Source organism: Balaenoptera borealis, assembly GCF_965194805.1.
Source record: "Balaenoptera borealis genome assembly, chromosome: 3".
In the NCBI taxonomy this organism is placed as follows: Eukaryota; Metazoa; Chordata; class Mammalia; order Artiodactyla; family Balaenopteridae; genus Balaenoptera; species Balaenoptera borealis.
The window spans coordinates 26425075-26439985 of NC_138866.1; the positions used below are offsets into that span (position 1 = coordinate 26425075).

The 14911-nt window shown below is 44.8% G+C and overlaps 1 protein-coding gene and 1 long non-coding RNA gene across 3 annotated transcripts in view; one reads left to right on the forward strand and one right to left on the reverse strand.

Annotated features, from left to right (window-relative positions):
* LOC309626636 overlaps positions 1 to 14911 on the forward strand; it is a 1318538-nt gene that overhangs the window by 763283 nt on the left and 540344 nt on the right. The gene's annotated exons all lie outside the window — the stretch shown is intronic.
* Positions 1 to 14911, reverse strand: part of IFT43 (intraflagellar transport 43) — an 89235-nt gene that overhangs the window by 53698 nt on the left and 20626 nt on the right. For both annotated transcript variants that reach the window (XM_082387586.1, XM_082387587.1), the window contains exon 3: positions 1758 to 1822. In XM_082387586.1, the coding sequence (XP_082243712.1) occupies positions 1758 to 1822 (65 nt within the window). The remainder of the gene's footprint in view (positions 1 to 1757; positions 1823 to 14911) is intronic.

Consider the following 14911-nt stretch of genomic DNA (forward strand, 5'->3'; position numbering starts at 1 on the left):
CTGTATGATATCACTTCTATGTGGAATCTAAAAAATACAAGAAACTAGTGAATATAACAAAAAAGAAGCAGACTCACAGAGAACAAACTAGTGGTTACCAGTGGGGAATGAGGGTGGGGAGGGGCAATATAGGGTGGGGGAGTGGGAGGTAAAACTATTGGGTGTAAGACAGCCTCAAGGACGTACTGTACAACAAGGGGAATAGAGCCAATATTCTGTAGTAACTATAAATGGAAAGTAACCTTTAAAAATTGTATAAAAGCAGGTGGCTGGCCTGTGGGCCACAGTTTGCTGAATCTTAACATATAGAAACAAATAAGGATACATTTTAAATTTATATATACATGTTTATTTTTTGCAAAAAGAAGTACAGGAAGGATAAAACAGAAACTAATAAAGAAGTTATCCATGGGAGATGGAGGGAATGAGGTGGAAAGAATACGGATGGGAGTGAGATTTCTCTGAGTATATCTTTCTATACCATTCTGATACAATAAAAAGTACACAATATCACCAGTTCTTGCCAAAAACATTTAACTTGAATCTAATCATGAGGAATCAATCAGAGGAATCTAGAATGTGAGACACTCTACAAGACAACTGACCTGGATTCCTCAAAAAAGTCAATGTACTGGGTGGAGGTGTAGTAGGGCGAAGGGGAGCTGGAATTATTATAGAGACTAAAAGAGCATAAAAAGAGACAGAACTACCAACACAATGTGTGAACTCTGATTGGATCCTGGAACTCCAAAAGAGACTTTGGGGACAACTGGGGAAATTTAAATATAGACTATATTTTAAATATTATTAAATCATTATGAAATTTTTTAGATGTGATCATTATACGTGATTATTTAAAGAATGTCCTTAATCTTCAGAGATGCATGTTGGAGTATTAAGAGGTGAAATATCATGATGACTGCAGTTTATTTTCAGATGATTCAGGGGAGGAAAAAAGTGTGTGTACACGTGTGTGTGTGTGTGTGTGTGTGTGTGTGTGTGTGTGTTTAGAGGTGGGGAGTGGAAGGGGGGAGGAAGGGGGGAAAACTGGAAAAAAAATATTTCTGATAGTGCCATTTTGAAGGCAACAACTGCTGAAGGAAATTCTGAACAAGGGTAATGTCTCTTCTTTGAGAAAAAGAAATTCCTTTCCTGAGTTTATCGTTGGCCATCCCACTGGTGTAGTAAACATATATACATACATACATGTATATTGGTTTACCTTTCGTCTGAGACTTACTACAAGGGATTAAAGACCAAAATGATTTGTAATCCAGCAGTAACTAACAGGCAAGTCCATTCTGTTTAGAAAGTAACTTTAAGAAAAACACAGAATGTTAGAATATGGAGGAACTTTGAAAACATTATGCCAAGTGAAAGAAGGCAGTCATAAAGGACCACGTAACATATGATTCCATTTACATGAAATGTCCAGAATAGGCAAATCAGAGAGACAGAAAACAGGCTGGTGGTTGCCTAGGGCTGGGGAGGTTGCAGGGGGACACAGGCAGTGACTGCTAATGGGTATGGCATTTCTTTAGGGGGTAATAAAAATGTTCTAAAAGTGATTGTGGTGATGATAGTACAACTCTGAAAATATACTAAGAACAGCTGAATTGTACGTTTCAAAGGGGTGAATTGTAAGGTACATGAATTACATCTCAGTAAAGCGGTTATAAAAAATAAAAGAACAACACAGGAGCACAGTGTCCCCTGCCACCCACCCCCGCCCCGCCCCGTGACCTGCCGGCACTCACCTGGAAGCCTTCACGGAGTCATCTGCCCAGCCTCCTTGCCGGCGGGGTGGCTTGGGAGGGGGAGCCTGCAAGGGAAAAGAAGTCAACAAAACAGTTACTCAAGACCAGTGTTCAAACAAACAGACGCTGAGGTTAAGGTAACCTAAACCAACCTTCTGAAACCTTCGAATGCAAATACAATACTATGAAACCTGGGTGCTTTCGTACCCTTCTGGAGGACAATCTGGCAACGTCTACTGCAAGCCTTAGAAATGCTCACACTTTTTGAGCCAGCAATTCTAACCCCAGGAATTTATCCCAAGGAAATAATCAGAGAGAAACATAATGTCATTTTTGAATATAATGAATAACTGGACGTCAATAAGGAATTTAAGTAAATCATGGAATACACATGTGAAAATACTATGCAATAATAAAACACTGTATTAAAAAGGAATTAATGATATGAGAAAGTTCAATATGTGTTAACTTTTTAAAACATGTTCAAAATAGTAGGTATATGCTTCTAATTTTGTGAAAAGATCACTAATACAGAACATCTAGTGCTAATTAGCTATCAGTACATGAATGAGAGGGGATCCAGTGTAAGAATCATGGCAATTTCTTTTTCCTTCTTTATGCTGTTGTGCATTTTCCAATTCTTTTTTACCATCAATTTATATCACTTTTATAAAAAGAAAAGTAATAAAATAAAAATATATAAGAGAGGCTTGTTCAAAGACACAAACTCAAGTGGTGGGTTAAAAAGCTACTCAAGTTATTTGGGCAGGAAGCATTCACCTGCAATAGATACACCCACAAACCCAAGTGCAGGAATTCTTGTAACTGTTTTTGATTTTGTGGGCCGCACAGTCTCTGTTGCAGCTACTCAACTCTGATGCTGCAGGGCAATCAAACCACAGACAAGAAGTAAACACCTGGGTGTAATGTGTTCCAATAAAGCTTTACAAAAACAAGCAGTGGGCCAAATTTGGTGGGAAGTATTCTGCAGACTCCTGGGCTAAAATCACTGCAATGCCCTTTCAATCTGTTGCTAAAAACCTAACTTGCAGGGACTTCACTGTGGCGCAGTGGCTAAGAATCCGCCTGCCAATGCAGGGGACACAGGTTCGAGCCCTGGTCCGGGAAGATCTCACATGCCGCGGAGCAACTAAGCCCGTGCACCAAAACTACTGAGCCTACGCTCTAGAGCCCACGAGCCACAACTACTGAGCCCACGTGCCACAACTACTGAAGCCCGTGCGCCTAGAGCCTGTGCTCTGCAACAAGAGAAGCCACCGCAGTGAAAAGCCCGCCTGTCGCAACGAAGAGTAGCCCCCGCTCTCCGCAACTAGAGAAAGCCCGCGCACAGCAATGAAGACCAAACACAGCCAAAAATAAAAAAATAAAATAAATTTAAAAATAAATGAATTTTAAAAAACCTAACTTGCAGCTTTTTAAGAAAACATTCCCTCAGTATGGCGAAATACCTTTTAACTTTTGATATTTTTATTTTACACCAAGATGTGTTTCCTTTCCTGCTTCTCTGGTAGCACCCCAGCCTGCCAAGGACATGTTCCATCTAGAGACGGAGCCTTTCTGCGGGATGAGGCAGAACCTGTTGGAAAGGCCTGATGGAGGAGAAGGCAAGTCCTGGAAAGCCTGCATCCAACTTAGCTCCTGGGAAACCTAAGTAGTACTTTAGAGAAAACAAAGTTGAGTAATGAGGCTCTGTACTCTCAGAAACAACACAAATGTAGAAGTAGAAAACGCACTATTGCTTGTCTCTCTCGGGGCGGAACCCAAAGATGAACGAAGAGATCCCCACCATCAATTCCCAGTCCATGCATCCTTTTTTGGTGTCCCTGCCACACACAATCACCGGTCCCCAGGCTGGATGGAGAAGCCTTCCATCCCAGGACCCCCTCTTCCCTTAGACACAGGTGACTGAACCAGGGCTGCACCAGTCAGAGCCAGTCAGAACCAATCAAATTCTCTGTCCCAGGAATCTGGAACTGAAGCTCAGAGGTTAGGCTGCTCAGACAGCACTGGTTGTTGGAACTATAAGGACCAGCTGGAATCAGAATAAGCCCAAACTCCCACAAGCCAAAGTGGTATATAAGCAGAGACCAAGAACGTTGTCTTGTTCAGCTCTTACCATGTGGAAGGCATTGCAAATGTTAAAGAGATTGGAACTGAACCATATCAGGCCCCTCCAGGAGGTTTTAAACCAATCTGGCCCACAGCTTTCTTTGCTATGCTTTTGCAGATAACACCCCACTTTCCTTTACCCAAGGGTAGGACCATCTTGTGACAATGTGCATTCCTGAATTCAGAGGTCACAAACTAGGAACTGCATGTTTGGTTTGGCCATACAGTGGTTTTTGTCTGTTTTTAAATTTAAACTACCATTTTAAAAATTGTAAGATTTCCACACGAAACAGGAGTCTCCGGCTTCCCTCGGAAAACTGGAAACTCTAGCAATGCTGGGGCTGAGGAGCAGCCGCCCTCTGGTGACTGGACGCGTGAATTCCAGTTCGTCACGGTCCCCACCCGCTCTGTCTCCTTCCTGCTGAGGTCAAGTGCCAGCTGACATCTATTACCATGGCGGCCATGCTGTTGTTTCTCTTCCAGTACAGAATTCTCTCTCGGTTCCCAGGCCTACTGGAAGTGGGAAAATGAAAGCTATGTCAGGTGTTTCAACAAATATGGGAACAAGCGTATTTCTTGGGTGGAAGTGGGATCTTTTCTTACCACATCAGTGTACACACTGCAGGTACGCCTGCGTCTAACCCCTAGTCCCACTTCACTCACCCAGGTGCCCTGCCTAGCCCCTGTGGCATCTAGGTGTGTGGCCCTGGAACTAGCTTCTCAGAGCTGGGATCCCCTGCTGTCTTCTCTTTGCTCTGGGTGTTGGACAGAATAAACCCACGTGAAATCCGTGGTGCCATGGTGTCAGGAGGCCCAGGCCTATTTGGCACTTTTCCACTGATAGTCCACAAGAAGAAGGGAAGAGGCCTGGTGGCCTTGGCAAGGTTCCTCAACCTGTGTGTCCTGACCCCACCTCTGCTTTCTGCCATGGGGTGTAGGTGACAAAGGGGACAGGAGGGGACTTCCCTGGTGGCACGGTGGTTAAGAATCCGCCTGCCAGGGCTTCCCTGGTGGCGCAGTGGTTGAGAATCTGCCTGCCAATGCAGGGGACACAGGTTCGAGCCCTGGTCTGGGAGGATCCCACATGCCGCGGAGCAACTGGGCCCGTGAGCCACAACTGCTGAGCCTGCGCGTCTGGAGCCTCTGCTCCGCAACAAGAGAGGCCGCGATGGAGAGAGGCCCGCGCACCGCGATGAGGAGTGGCCCCCGCTTGCCACAACTAGAGAAAGCCCTCGCAGAGAAACGAAGACCCAACACAGCCATAAATAAAATTAAAAAAAAAAAAAAAAAAAAAAAGAATCCGCCTGCCAATGCAGGGGACATGGGTTCAATCCTTGGTCCAGGAAGATCCCACATGCTGCGGAGCAACTAAGCCCGTGCGCCACAACCACTGAGCCTGCGCTCTAGAGCCCACGAGCCACAACTACTGAGCCCACGTGCCACAACTACTGAAGCTTGCGCGCCTAGAGCCCATGCTCCGCAACAAGAGAAACCACCGCAATGAGAAGCCCGCGAACCACATCGAAAAGTAGCCCCCGCTTGCCACAACTAGAGAAAGCCCGTGCGCGGCAACGAAGACCCAACGCAGCAAAAAAAAAAAAAGGTGGTGGGAGACAGGAGGAGCAGGGACTGAACTGGGGAGGGGTTGTGAAAGATTAGGCATCATGGAAAAGGAGCATAAGTGACATAAATTTAGGTCAAAACGCACTCCTTTGAGTAACCACTGAGCTGTTGAGGGATTAAATTAGTGACTATATGGTAAATGCTCAGAGCAGTGCCTGGCACATAATAAGTACTATATCTTTACTGTTAGCAGCAGCAGCATCACTAATGTCAATATTTGAAAGGTTAGGCCACGTGTAACAACATATACTGTACCATTTGGAAAAGAGGGGGAATAAAAAGACTCCTCTGAGCCTGGCCTGAGCTGTCATTTTGACTACTGATGCATCATATGGTTAATAAAGTTCCCTAAGATTCCAAAACCCCAAATGATCTGCTTTCTCTTCTTTAACCACAAACCCCAGAAAGTCACAGCTATTGGGAGGATGAGTGAGAATCCTTTCTGTCCAGACGTAACACAAAGACACTTCTTTTCTCATCTCCTTTCCACTCCGAAACAGTGCCAGCTGCTAAATTAGGACAGCAGCTTCAAAACAGAAAGACCACCACACGAGAGTCACTCCTCCGCAGCCAGAAGAATTTAACAACTAGTCCCCAAATCAAAGGGGCTTTTGCACTAATAACTGAAAACTTCAGCAGTTGACATAATGTTGTAAAAGCCATATAGGCTGCTTTTCCTTGAGATCACCTGGGAGAGGAAGAGTTACAAAGTACTTCTCTGCACCAAATGGGGTAGGGTTATAGTGGCCTTCCCTGCTCCCCCTGGGAGTCCTGGCCAACCTCAGAGAGAGCACTAAGGCGGCTGGGAGATGGGGGGCAGGCAGAACTCAGCTCTCTGCAAGGTAGGGCTTGTGTGTTTAGCGGGAGATGTCTCTCCTGATGGGGAATCCGTATGGTCATGACTTAGTACTCGGAGTCCAAGGAAAAGAAATTCTTTTTTTTATATATAAATACTCCCTACTATGAGTCTTGTTACGGCCACACACAAATACCCTGTCTCCATGAGACAGACGTAATTAACCACTATTACCAAGTGACAAAGGCTCCTCCCCAGAATTCAACTTTGTTCCTGTGTGGGGAGCTGAGCGCTGTCCTATACGCATCAGGTGAGTTAGAAAAAGCAGAAGACGTCATCCCTGTCCTCAAATGATACCCCGGGTCCAATGAGGCTGGAAAGAGGCAGAATTCAGGGTGTATCAGGTCTGTATGAAATCTATGTGATGGACATTGGGCTTAATCTGAAACTGCCAAGGCCACACTGGAGCAGGGAGGTAGGTATGAGGGATGGAGGAACTGACAGTCCTTCCAGCGAGAGGCTGCATCAGGGTCCAAAGGTGAAGCTGAGGAGGAAGCCCTCAGCCCTGGGGCAGTTCCACTAAATTTTGCAGTTTTCTCGTCACCTTTGGTGGTTTTTATTGGGCCACACTCTCTTGGGGCATCATTCAGACAGCGCTCTGACAAGCGTGCATACGTTTGCAAGGCCTGACTGAAGGCTACACAGAATCGTACCAGCGTGGGAAGTGCTGAGGACAAGGAGGCTGACGGAAGCTTTATGGAATAAGTGGGGCTTGCCCTGGATTGGAAAGATAAGCAGAAATGTAAAGGAAGAGCATTCCAGAAGCAACCAGATACGAGGTGCAGTGACACCAGGATAGCACATAACACTCAGGCTGTAGCAAATGCTGTTCACTGATCACTGACTGTATTGGTCAGGGTCCGAGGTCCTCAGCACCTATCACTGTACAACGCAGGCTGGAAGCGAAAGCTGATGCAACTTGATCACGACGGAGTAGTTTAAAATTAGGTGCAAATGATCTGTTTGAAATGTAAGCGGGTGACTGGTTTTTCACAATACAATTTAAAAGGTCTGGTGGGTTCTTTTGCATGGACAGTCCAGCCCCTGAATGTCCGGCAGCTCTCCCTAAGAGCTATGACGACGTCATCGACACACCTGTTAGCACAGTTTCAGAAAGAGCCCCGCGGCCCTCTCCCCACGACGACCTGAAACACAGGACACACTCTAGACCAAGACCCTGCTGTTGCTCCTTTTAGAATCAGCTGCCAGAACTGCTGTGTTCTCTCTGCCTGTGGTGACAGATGAGATGCTGGGCGGCTCTGGGAGCCTGAATGCCCTCCCCAGCTCACTGTCAGAGCCCAGCCCTCACAGGAAGTGCTGAGAAGTTGTCACCCTTCATTACGGACCCCACCATTTGGGCCAGGGGTCCTTCCCTCTCCTGCCCACCAGGTCTGGGTAGGACAAGGGGAGACATGAATGTGTGATTTATTATTTCTCAAATATTGTGTGTCTGGGTGCTCTGTGTAATGGCCTGGGTGTTTAAAGAAAAAGGAATTTACTCCATCTTTGAAACTAGAAACTTAGTCTAAGACAGCTGTGGCTTTTTTTTTCACCGAGCCCACCAACTCCACAATCCTCCTTGACCAAGCACTTGGGAAGACATTACCCATCTGTATGAGGTATGACTCTGGAAGAAATCTGTTTCCTATCCCTGTGTTAGGAAGGAGGAAAAACAAACAAACAAACAAACAAACAAAAAAACCCAGATGGGTGAGAGAGAGTAGAGCTCAAATCATCTTAAAAGCCAGAAAGAAGAGAGGACCTAGACCTAGAATTCAAAAGTCCTGGTTTATCCTTTAAATAAGGCATAGCCCCAAGACATCTGCTGGGAAAACGATTTCCAATTTTGGCAGATTTACCGCCAGGTAACATTACCCAAACCTGTTTTTAAAAAAGAAAGAGTCTTAAAATGTGCAACCCCAGGAGGGACAGAAATAGGAGCGGGTGACGGTAGCCCTTAAGCAGTGCATCCCTCGTGTTCTCTCTTAAAAGCTGGAGTCACGTCTCCGAGTGTGGGAAAGCAGCACAGCCTGCCGGGGCTGCCGCCTGATGGACGGAGGGGGCAGGACCCCGCATAGCTCCTGGAGAGAAGCAAAAATGTGCTCTCTCCAAAAATAAACAGGGGCAGAAATGACTGCGAGTAAAGGGGTGGAAGCACGTGACTGGTGGTTGCGGTCCTGAAATACCAGCTTTCTACAAAAAGGAGCCGATGAGAGGCAGAGAGCAGGAAATTCAGGAAACGGCCACTTTATATGGTCTCATCCGAATGGGCCAGGATTCAACTAACTGGAATTACCAAGTCACAGGGAGCCTTTAGGGCTAGACTTGTTTCTGATCTTTATATGGTTCCCCCAGATTCTTAAGATGCCGAAATAGAAAAGATACTGCAGTGCCAAAAAAGGAGCCTTTCGAGTTCAGAAACTTCTCACACACTCTTAGAAGTCCTGGAGAAACCCCACAATGTGAATCAGTCCAAAATCCAAACGGCAGCCTGTTTCAAAAAGCCAGTCCAAACACACGCATGAATTCCCAAAAGAAAAGGCAAGATCCACTGCACACCTCACACCTCCCACCTCCCATGTCAAACCCTTGATTTCTGGCTAAAAACAAACTTCCTTTCCTTTCTCCAGCAACCTGACGGAAGATCCAGGAAAGCTGCTCTTATGTGCTTGAGGAGAGAGAAGACTAACACTTAATAATACGTGCGCACACTGCAGGGGCTGCATTTATTCCTCAAATCTGTCCACCAGGCACAGTTCCATCTCTGCCAATTTCTTCCTCCAGCCTCAACCTGGGTCTGACAACTAATTCATCACAGACCTGAGTTTACCCCTCACGAGTTTAAGGTCATGGCAGGTAATGGACCATCCAAGCTTACAACTGAACCCTTATGAGTAAATGTAGCTCTTTCAAGCGGAAATGGACATAGCAAAATGTAAACTCTATTTTAAGTATAAGACAGAAACCTGATCATCAATATATGCTAAAGCCATTAGGTGAAAGACTGATTGACAGGGAACTGGACATTCTCTTGATGCCAAAGAATCGCCCCACACATTACGTGCCAGGTGCGAGGGAGAAAATGTTCCTTGACAACAGAGATATCTGTCAGCATGCTAACTCAGTGATCACACTTAGCACGTGAACAATGGGGACGTGATGTGCTACCACCTGAGGCATACAGTGCCACCCAGGAAAAGCTACTGCCCCGAGCATTCCGCTGGAATGTAAGCAAGCCTTCCAATCTGACTTCCGGCTTACTGCAGATCAGGTGAAAGAGGAGGAAGTTCAGTGACACTAGGAAGAAAGAATCAGAAAAATCCAGCACAAGGGAAACTCTGAGAATAACTGGCCCAAACTCTTCAAAAAGTTAATACCATTGAAAAGAGGGCTGGGGTGGAGACTATTCCCAATTTTTAAAAAGAGACTTAAGAGAGAGAAACTTAGTAGAGTGGTTCTTGATTGGATCCTGGTTTGAAAACAGTTAGCTATAAAAGATATTCTGGAGACAGCTGGGGGAAATGAATATGGCCTGGGTAATAGATGGTATTAGGGAATTGCTAATACTGTTAGGTGTGGAGTTGTGGATTTCTACGAAAATGTTCCTATTTCTCAGAGATATATGCTGAAGTATTTAAGTGACATTTCATGATGTTTGCTTTGAAATAACTCAGCAAAAAGTTATATATAAAACAAGCAAATACATATTTTAAAATATTTTAAAAATTATCATTCAAGCAAATACAGCAAAATGTTGAAAACAGTTGAACCTAGGTGGTGGGTGTATGTTGTTCATTGTACTATTGTTTCTACTTTTCTGGATGTTTCAAATTTTAATGAAAAGCTAAAGCTAAAAAAGAAAAACTAGATGCATGAAGTTTAGATTAACAAAAGAGAAAAAACACAGGGGAGGGGTGGGGAAGAGGAGAGCACCAGTACGAGGGTTGTTCGTAGGTATATCTGCTCAATGAAGACCTGTGCTGAACAGGAACAGAGACCTTCTCCACTCTGTGGCTGGGAACTCCTAACACCAGTACCCTGAGGGCCAGAAAACATCTCTACACCCAAAAGGTCAGGTCAGATCCCTGCCAGGACTAGACATGACGGGAGAATGAGTTTCTAAATAAAAGTGCCTCCCCGCGCCTCTCACCCCACCCCCAATTTGCTGTGGATTGTATTTTAATTGTGCATATATGCATATGTGAAATTTGGGTAAGGAAAAAAATGTGGTAGAAAGAACACCAGACCAGACTGCTTCTAATCTGGGCTCTAGTCCTGACTCTGCCACTAACCAGATTCATGATCCTGGATTTTAACTCATAGTAGAAGTGATTCCTCCCAATTCTACGATTCTGTGATTCTTGGAGTCTATGAATTGTATTTTTCAATTCAGGGAGAAGGTATCTAGGCAAAAAGATGTAAACGATGACATGAAATGTTTACATTCAATCTGAACTTGTATGAAGCGGGTGGGGACAAAAAACAGAGAAGAAAAGTTTGCAGAGAGAAATGGGAATATGTAGGCACACAGACTTGATCAGTGGTGAATAAGCCAACCTAGGCAATGAGAAAGAATACATTAACTAATTGATAGCTCATAATTATAATAACAGCCAACATCTACTGAGGGTATTTACTCTATGCCAAAGCTTTAGAAGGATTACTTTGCAGAATCCCCAAGACCCTGTGAACTGTCCACTACTGTGCAACAAGTTTACCCACGAGGAAACTGAAGCTGAGAGATTAACTTAAAATCATCCTAGCAGTAAGAAACGAAGCAAGGATTCAAATCCAGTTTGGTTTCTGACACCAAAGCTTGGCACTGAACCAGATGATACATGATTTCCCAGACGCTAGGTTCATGCCAGCTAGAACAGGCTTGAAAGGACACAGTGGCTACAGAAGAGAATCTGTCTGGACTGGAACAAAGTGCCCAAGAACAAGAGAGACTAGATCAATGACAAGGTTAAGACCTGGGAAGAGCAAACCAAAAGGACCACATCCTTCATCTATCTTCTGGGCACAAAGTACAGTTGACCCTTGAACTACACAGGTTTGAACTATGCGGGTCCACTGATATGCAGATTTTTTTCAGTAAATACAGTACAACACGATCCGTGGTTGGTGGAATCCATGAGGAACCACAGATACGGAGGGTGGAATATGGGACTTGACATCCGCAGATTTTGATGTCCATGGGGGGCAGTCAGAGGAGGTGTCCTGGAACCAAATATGTAAGTACTGATAATATAAATATGTTCAGTAAGACAGGAGGAGCAGCAAGAGGCTTGGTCTAACCCTTACCTCTTTAGTGAGGCAAGATGAGGGAAGGGTTAAGGGTAAAGTCAGGATTAAAAAGTGATGCCAAAAATGAACCTTAACAGCTTGAGCACCATGCCAAACTGTGTTAGGCTGAATTTAATATAAATCTCTGTACAGAGAAAGTAGCTGTCTCTTTACTGCATGTCACAGATACTCTCCACATACCAACAGCGCAGTAGCTTTGAAGAATGAGTGACTGGGGGGTGGGGGGGGGAGGGAGTTTGCCAGAAAGAAGTAAAGAGGGAAAGCTATAGTTTTCAAGTTATAGTTTAAGGGGGAGGGGAGGGAGGAGAGGGACTGGAGGGAAAGGAGGGACGGTCCTGGGCTCAGATTCTAGAATCCTCACTTTCTAAGCTAGGTAGCCTTGGGCTAGTCACACCTTCACTAAGCCTCTTTTCCTCGTGCACAAAATGAGAGTGGTCACGAGTCTCTTACAGACCTACTGTAAACACAGGAGACAATCTTGGGCACAGAGCAGACACTTAGTAAGTGCTGGTGACAGTGGCTACTATATTATTTATAAGAAATGATAAAAGTAATGAAATGCAGCCTTTGGAGGAAAAAAATCCTTAATGCCCAGGGTTGAGATAACGGGAAGATTGGGGGAGGTAAACAAAGCAGGGCCTTTTATTTGGGACTGCCTTGCACAAGTTTCATTCCAGGGGTCCAGCTCTTACCTAGTCCAGCTTCCCTGAACAGAGAGAAATCCTTTAAAGTTGCCTGAACCAAGAGGAGGAAGTCACAGTTCCTCTGCTGAGAAATAAATGTGATGTTCAGGCAACCACAGTATCCGGCGATTACTCTCTTGGTGTCACACTTCCCCCAGTATTCCCACATACCCTATCATAAAAAGCCCCAAATCCCATATCTCAATACAGTAATCAAACTGCCCACTTCAAATGACTCATGGGACAGGGCTGCCAGCCATTTGTGAAAGAGGCTGATCCAAAGAGAACAGATTTCAGCCCCCAAAATCATTCTTAAAATTCATCCTGGATGTTCTTACCTTGGGTGGCATCCTCTTAATCTCAGTTACATCCCTTTGGGTCATCCAAAATCAGCTTTCTCGGGTCTATACCTTCCATACACTTATAAAGAAATGCCCTGTTCCCCCAGACTTTCTTCGGTTCAGCCAAAATAAACATTCCTTTCAACTTTCATCATAAATCAAAACCTATAGTTTTTGTCATTCTCGTAACTCCTTTCAGTTTGTTAAAACCCACGTGCATGTGTGTACCCGGAAGGCCGCACAGCGTGGAGGGTGTGAGCTCCCAGCACTCCAGGAAGCGAGCCCTCCCGGCACCTGTGACTTCGGATAAGCAGAGCCTAGACTTGCTACCTCAACCAAATCCAGACTGGGATAACCTGGAACAAACGGAGAGCAGAGGAGCAAGCTGTAACCTCGCTGCTTTAGGAAACCTGATCTCCCACAACCCCTCAAGGGCACTGATGGAAAAGAAGTGGAGGGAGCGTGGAAGAATATTAACCCGTGCGTCATTTGAAGTGGGCAGTTTGAGGACTGTGTATTGAAATATGGGATTTGGGTCTCTGTATGATAGGGTACGTGGGAACATTTGGGAATATTCCCCATCCTGTGGGAGGCAGAGAGGAATGGCCGTCCAAATCCCTACTCTGTTCACCGCTGTGAGACCGTGGACATCACAGGCCTCGCGCTGCAGTTCTTTACCCTGCGGCGGCCCAGGAGGCGAGGGAAGATGCTCTGGGCGAGACCAACTCATGGCTGGCAAATTAGCACACACCTCACTACCTCCCCTCACAGGATTTCAAGGGAGCCCAGCAACCCTAAAAAATTGTTTTAACCTTCTAAAACTGTGTTTCCTAGACTTCTAGATTTCATGGACAGCCAATATTTCGAAAAACAAACTTTGTTTGTGGGGGGTAGGGTGGGATGTGGTTGGCCGTAGTGAGTTCACAGCCTTTAATTTTGTTAAGAATCTTTAAAAAAAAAAAAACCACTATTTCCTCTCACCACTATTTCATTAAAGAAGGGATCTGTTCAAGCTCCCCAAATTAGGAAGGACACAAACCAGAATAAAGAATGGTCCTTGACGGTGAATAAATTTAGTTTATGAAAAACGTGCTACATTGTTCTTGGTTCTCTCATTTTGGAAAACAACATCCTCCTAGACCAGTGTTAAGACGTGCTATGCTCTCTCTCTTCTTCAGCTTTTCAGTCCAAGCCTAAGGTTGATTTCTCAGGCTCTCTTCCCACCCTTTCTCAAACAAGAAAGGCGTAAGGCCATCCGCTCGACTGCTCCCAGGTGACAATGGCCTCGTGCAAAAGGCATGGCCTGGGTACACGTAACCCGTAAATCTTCCTACTCAGCTCGAGGCTGTATAGGAAGACCTCCTGCCCTTGACATGGCGCCCTGCCAACCTCTCCAAATCTAGAGGCCTTCCTTTTATTTTCTTCCAGTTTTACTGAGATCTAATTGACGTACAGCACTGTATAAGTTGAAGGGGTACAGCATAATGATCTGATGTACACACATCATGAAGTTATTATTACAATAAGTTTAATGAATATCTATCATCTCATATAGATGCAGAATTAAAGAGATAGAAAAAAATTTTTTTCTTGTGATGAGAGCTCTTAGGATTTACTTTCTTAACAACTTTCATATATATCATACAGCAGGGTTCATTGTATTTATCATGTTGTACATTAAACCCCTAGAACTTATTTATCATATAACTGGAAGTTTATATCTTCTGGCTGCCTTTGTCCAACTCCCCCTCCCCCCACTCCCACCACCACTCCCACCTCTGGTAATCACAAACCTGATCTCTTTTTCCATGAGTTTGCTTGTTTTTGAAGTATAATTGACCTATGTTAGTTCCCGTTACACAACACAGTGATTCGATATTTCTATACTTTTCCAAATGATCACCACGATGAGTCTTGTCACCATACAAAGATACTACATAGTTACTGACTATATCCCCCCACACTGTACATTTCATCCCCGTGACTCATTTATTTTGCAGCTGGAAGTTGGTACATTTTAATCTCCCTCACCTATTTATTTCCTCCCCCGCCCCCTCCCCTCAGGCAAACACCTGTTTGTTCTCTGTATCTATAACTTCAGAGTCCTTTCTCGACTACCTTTTCAGAGTGCTCAGCACAGCACCTGCAAGGATAAGCTCTTACATCATGGGGACTGAATCCCAGGTCTCTGGGCCTCTTTCATACCCATGTTTC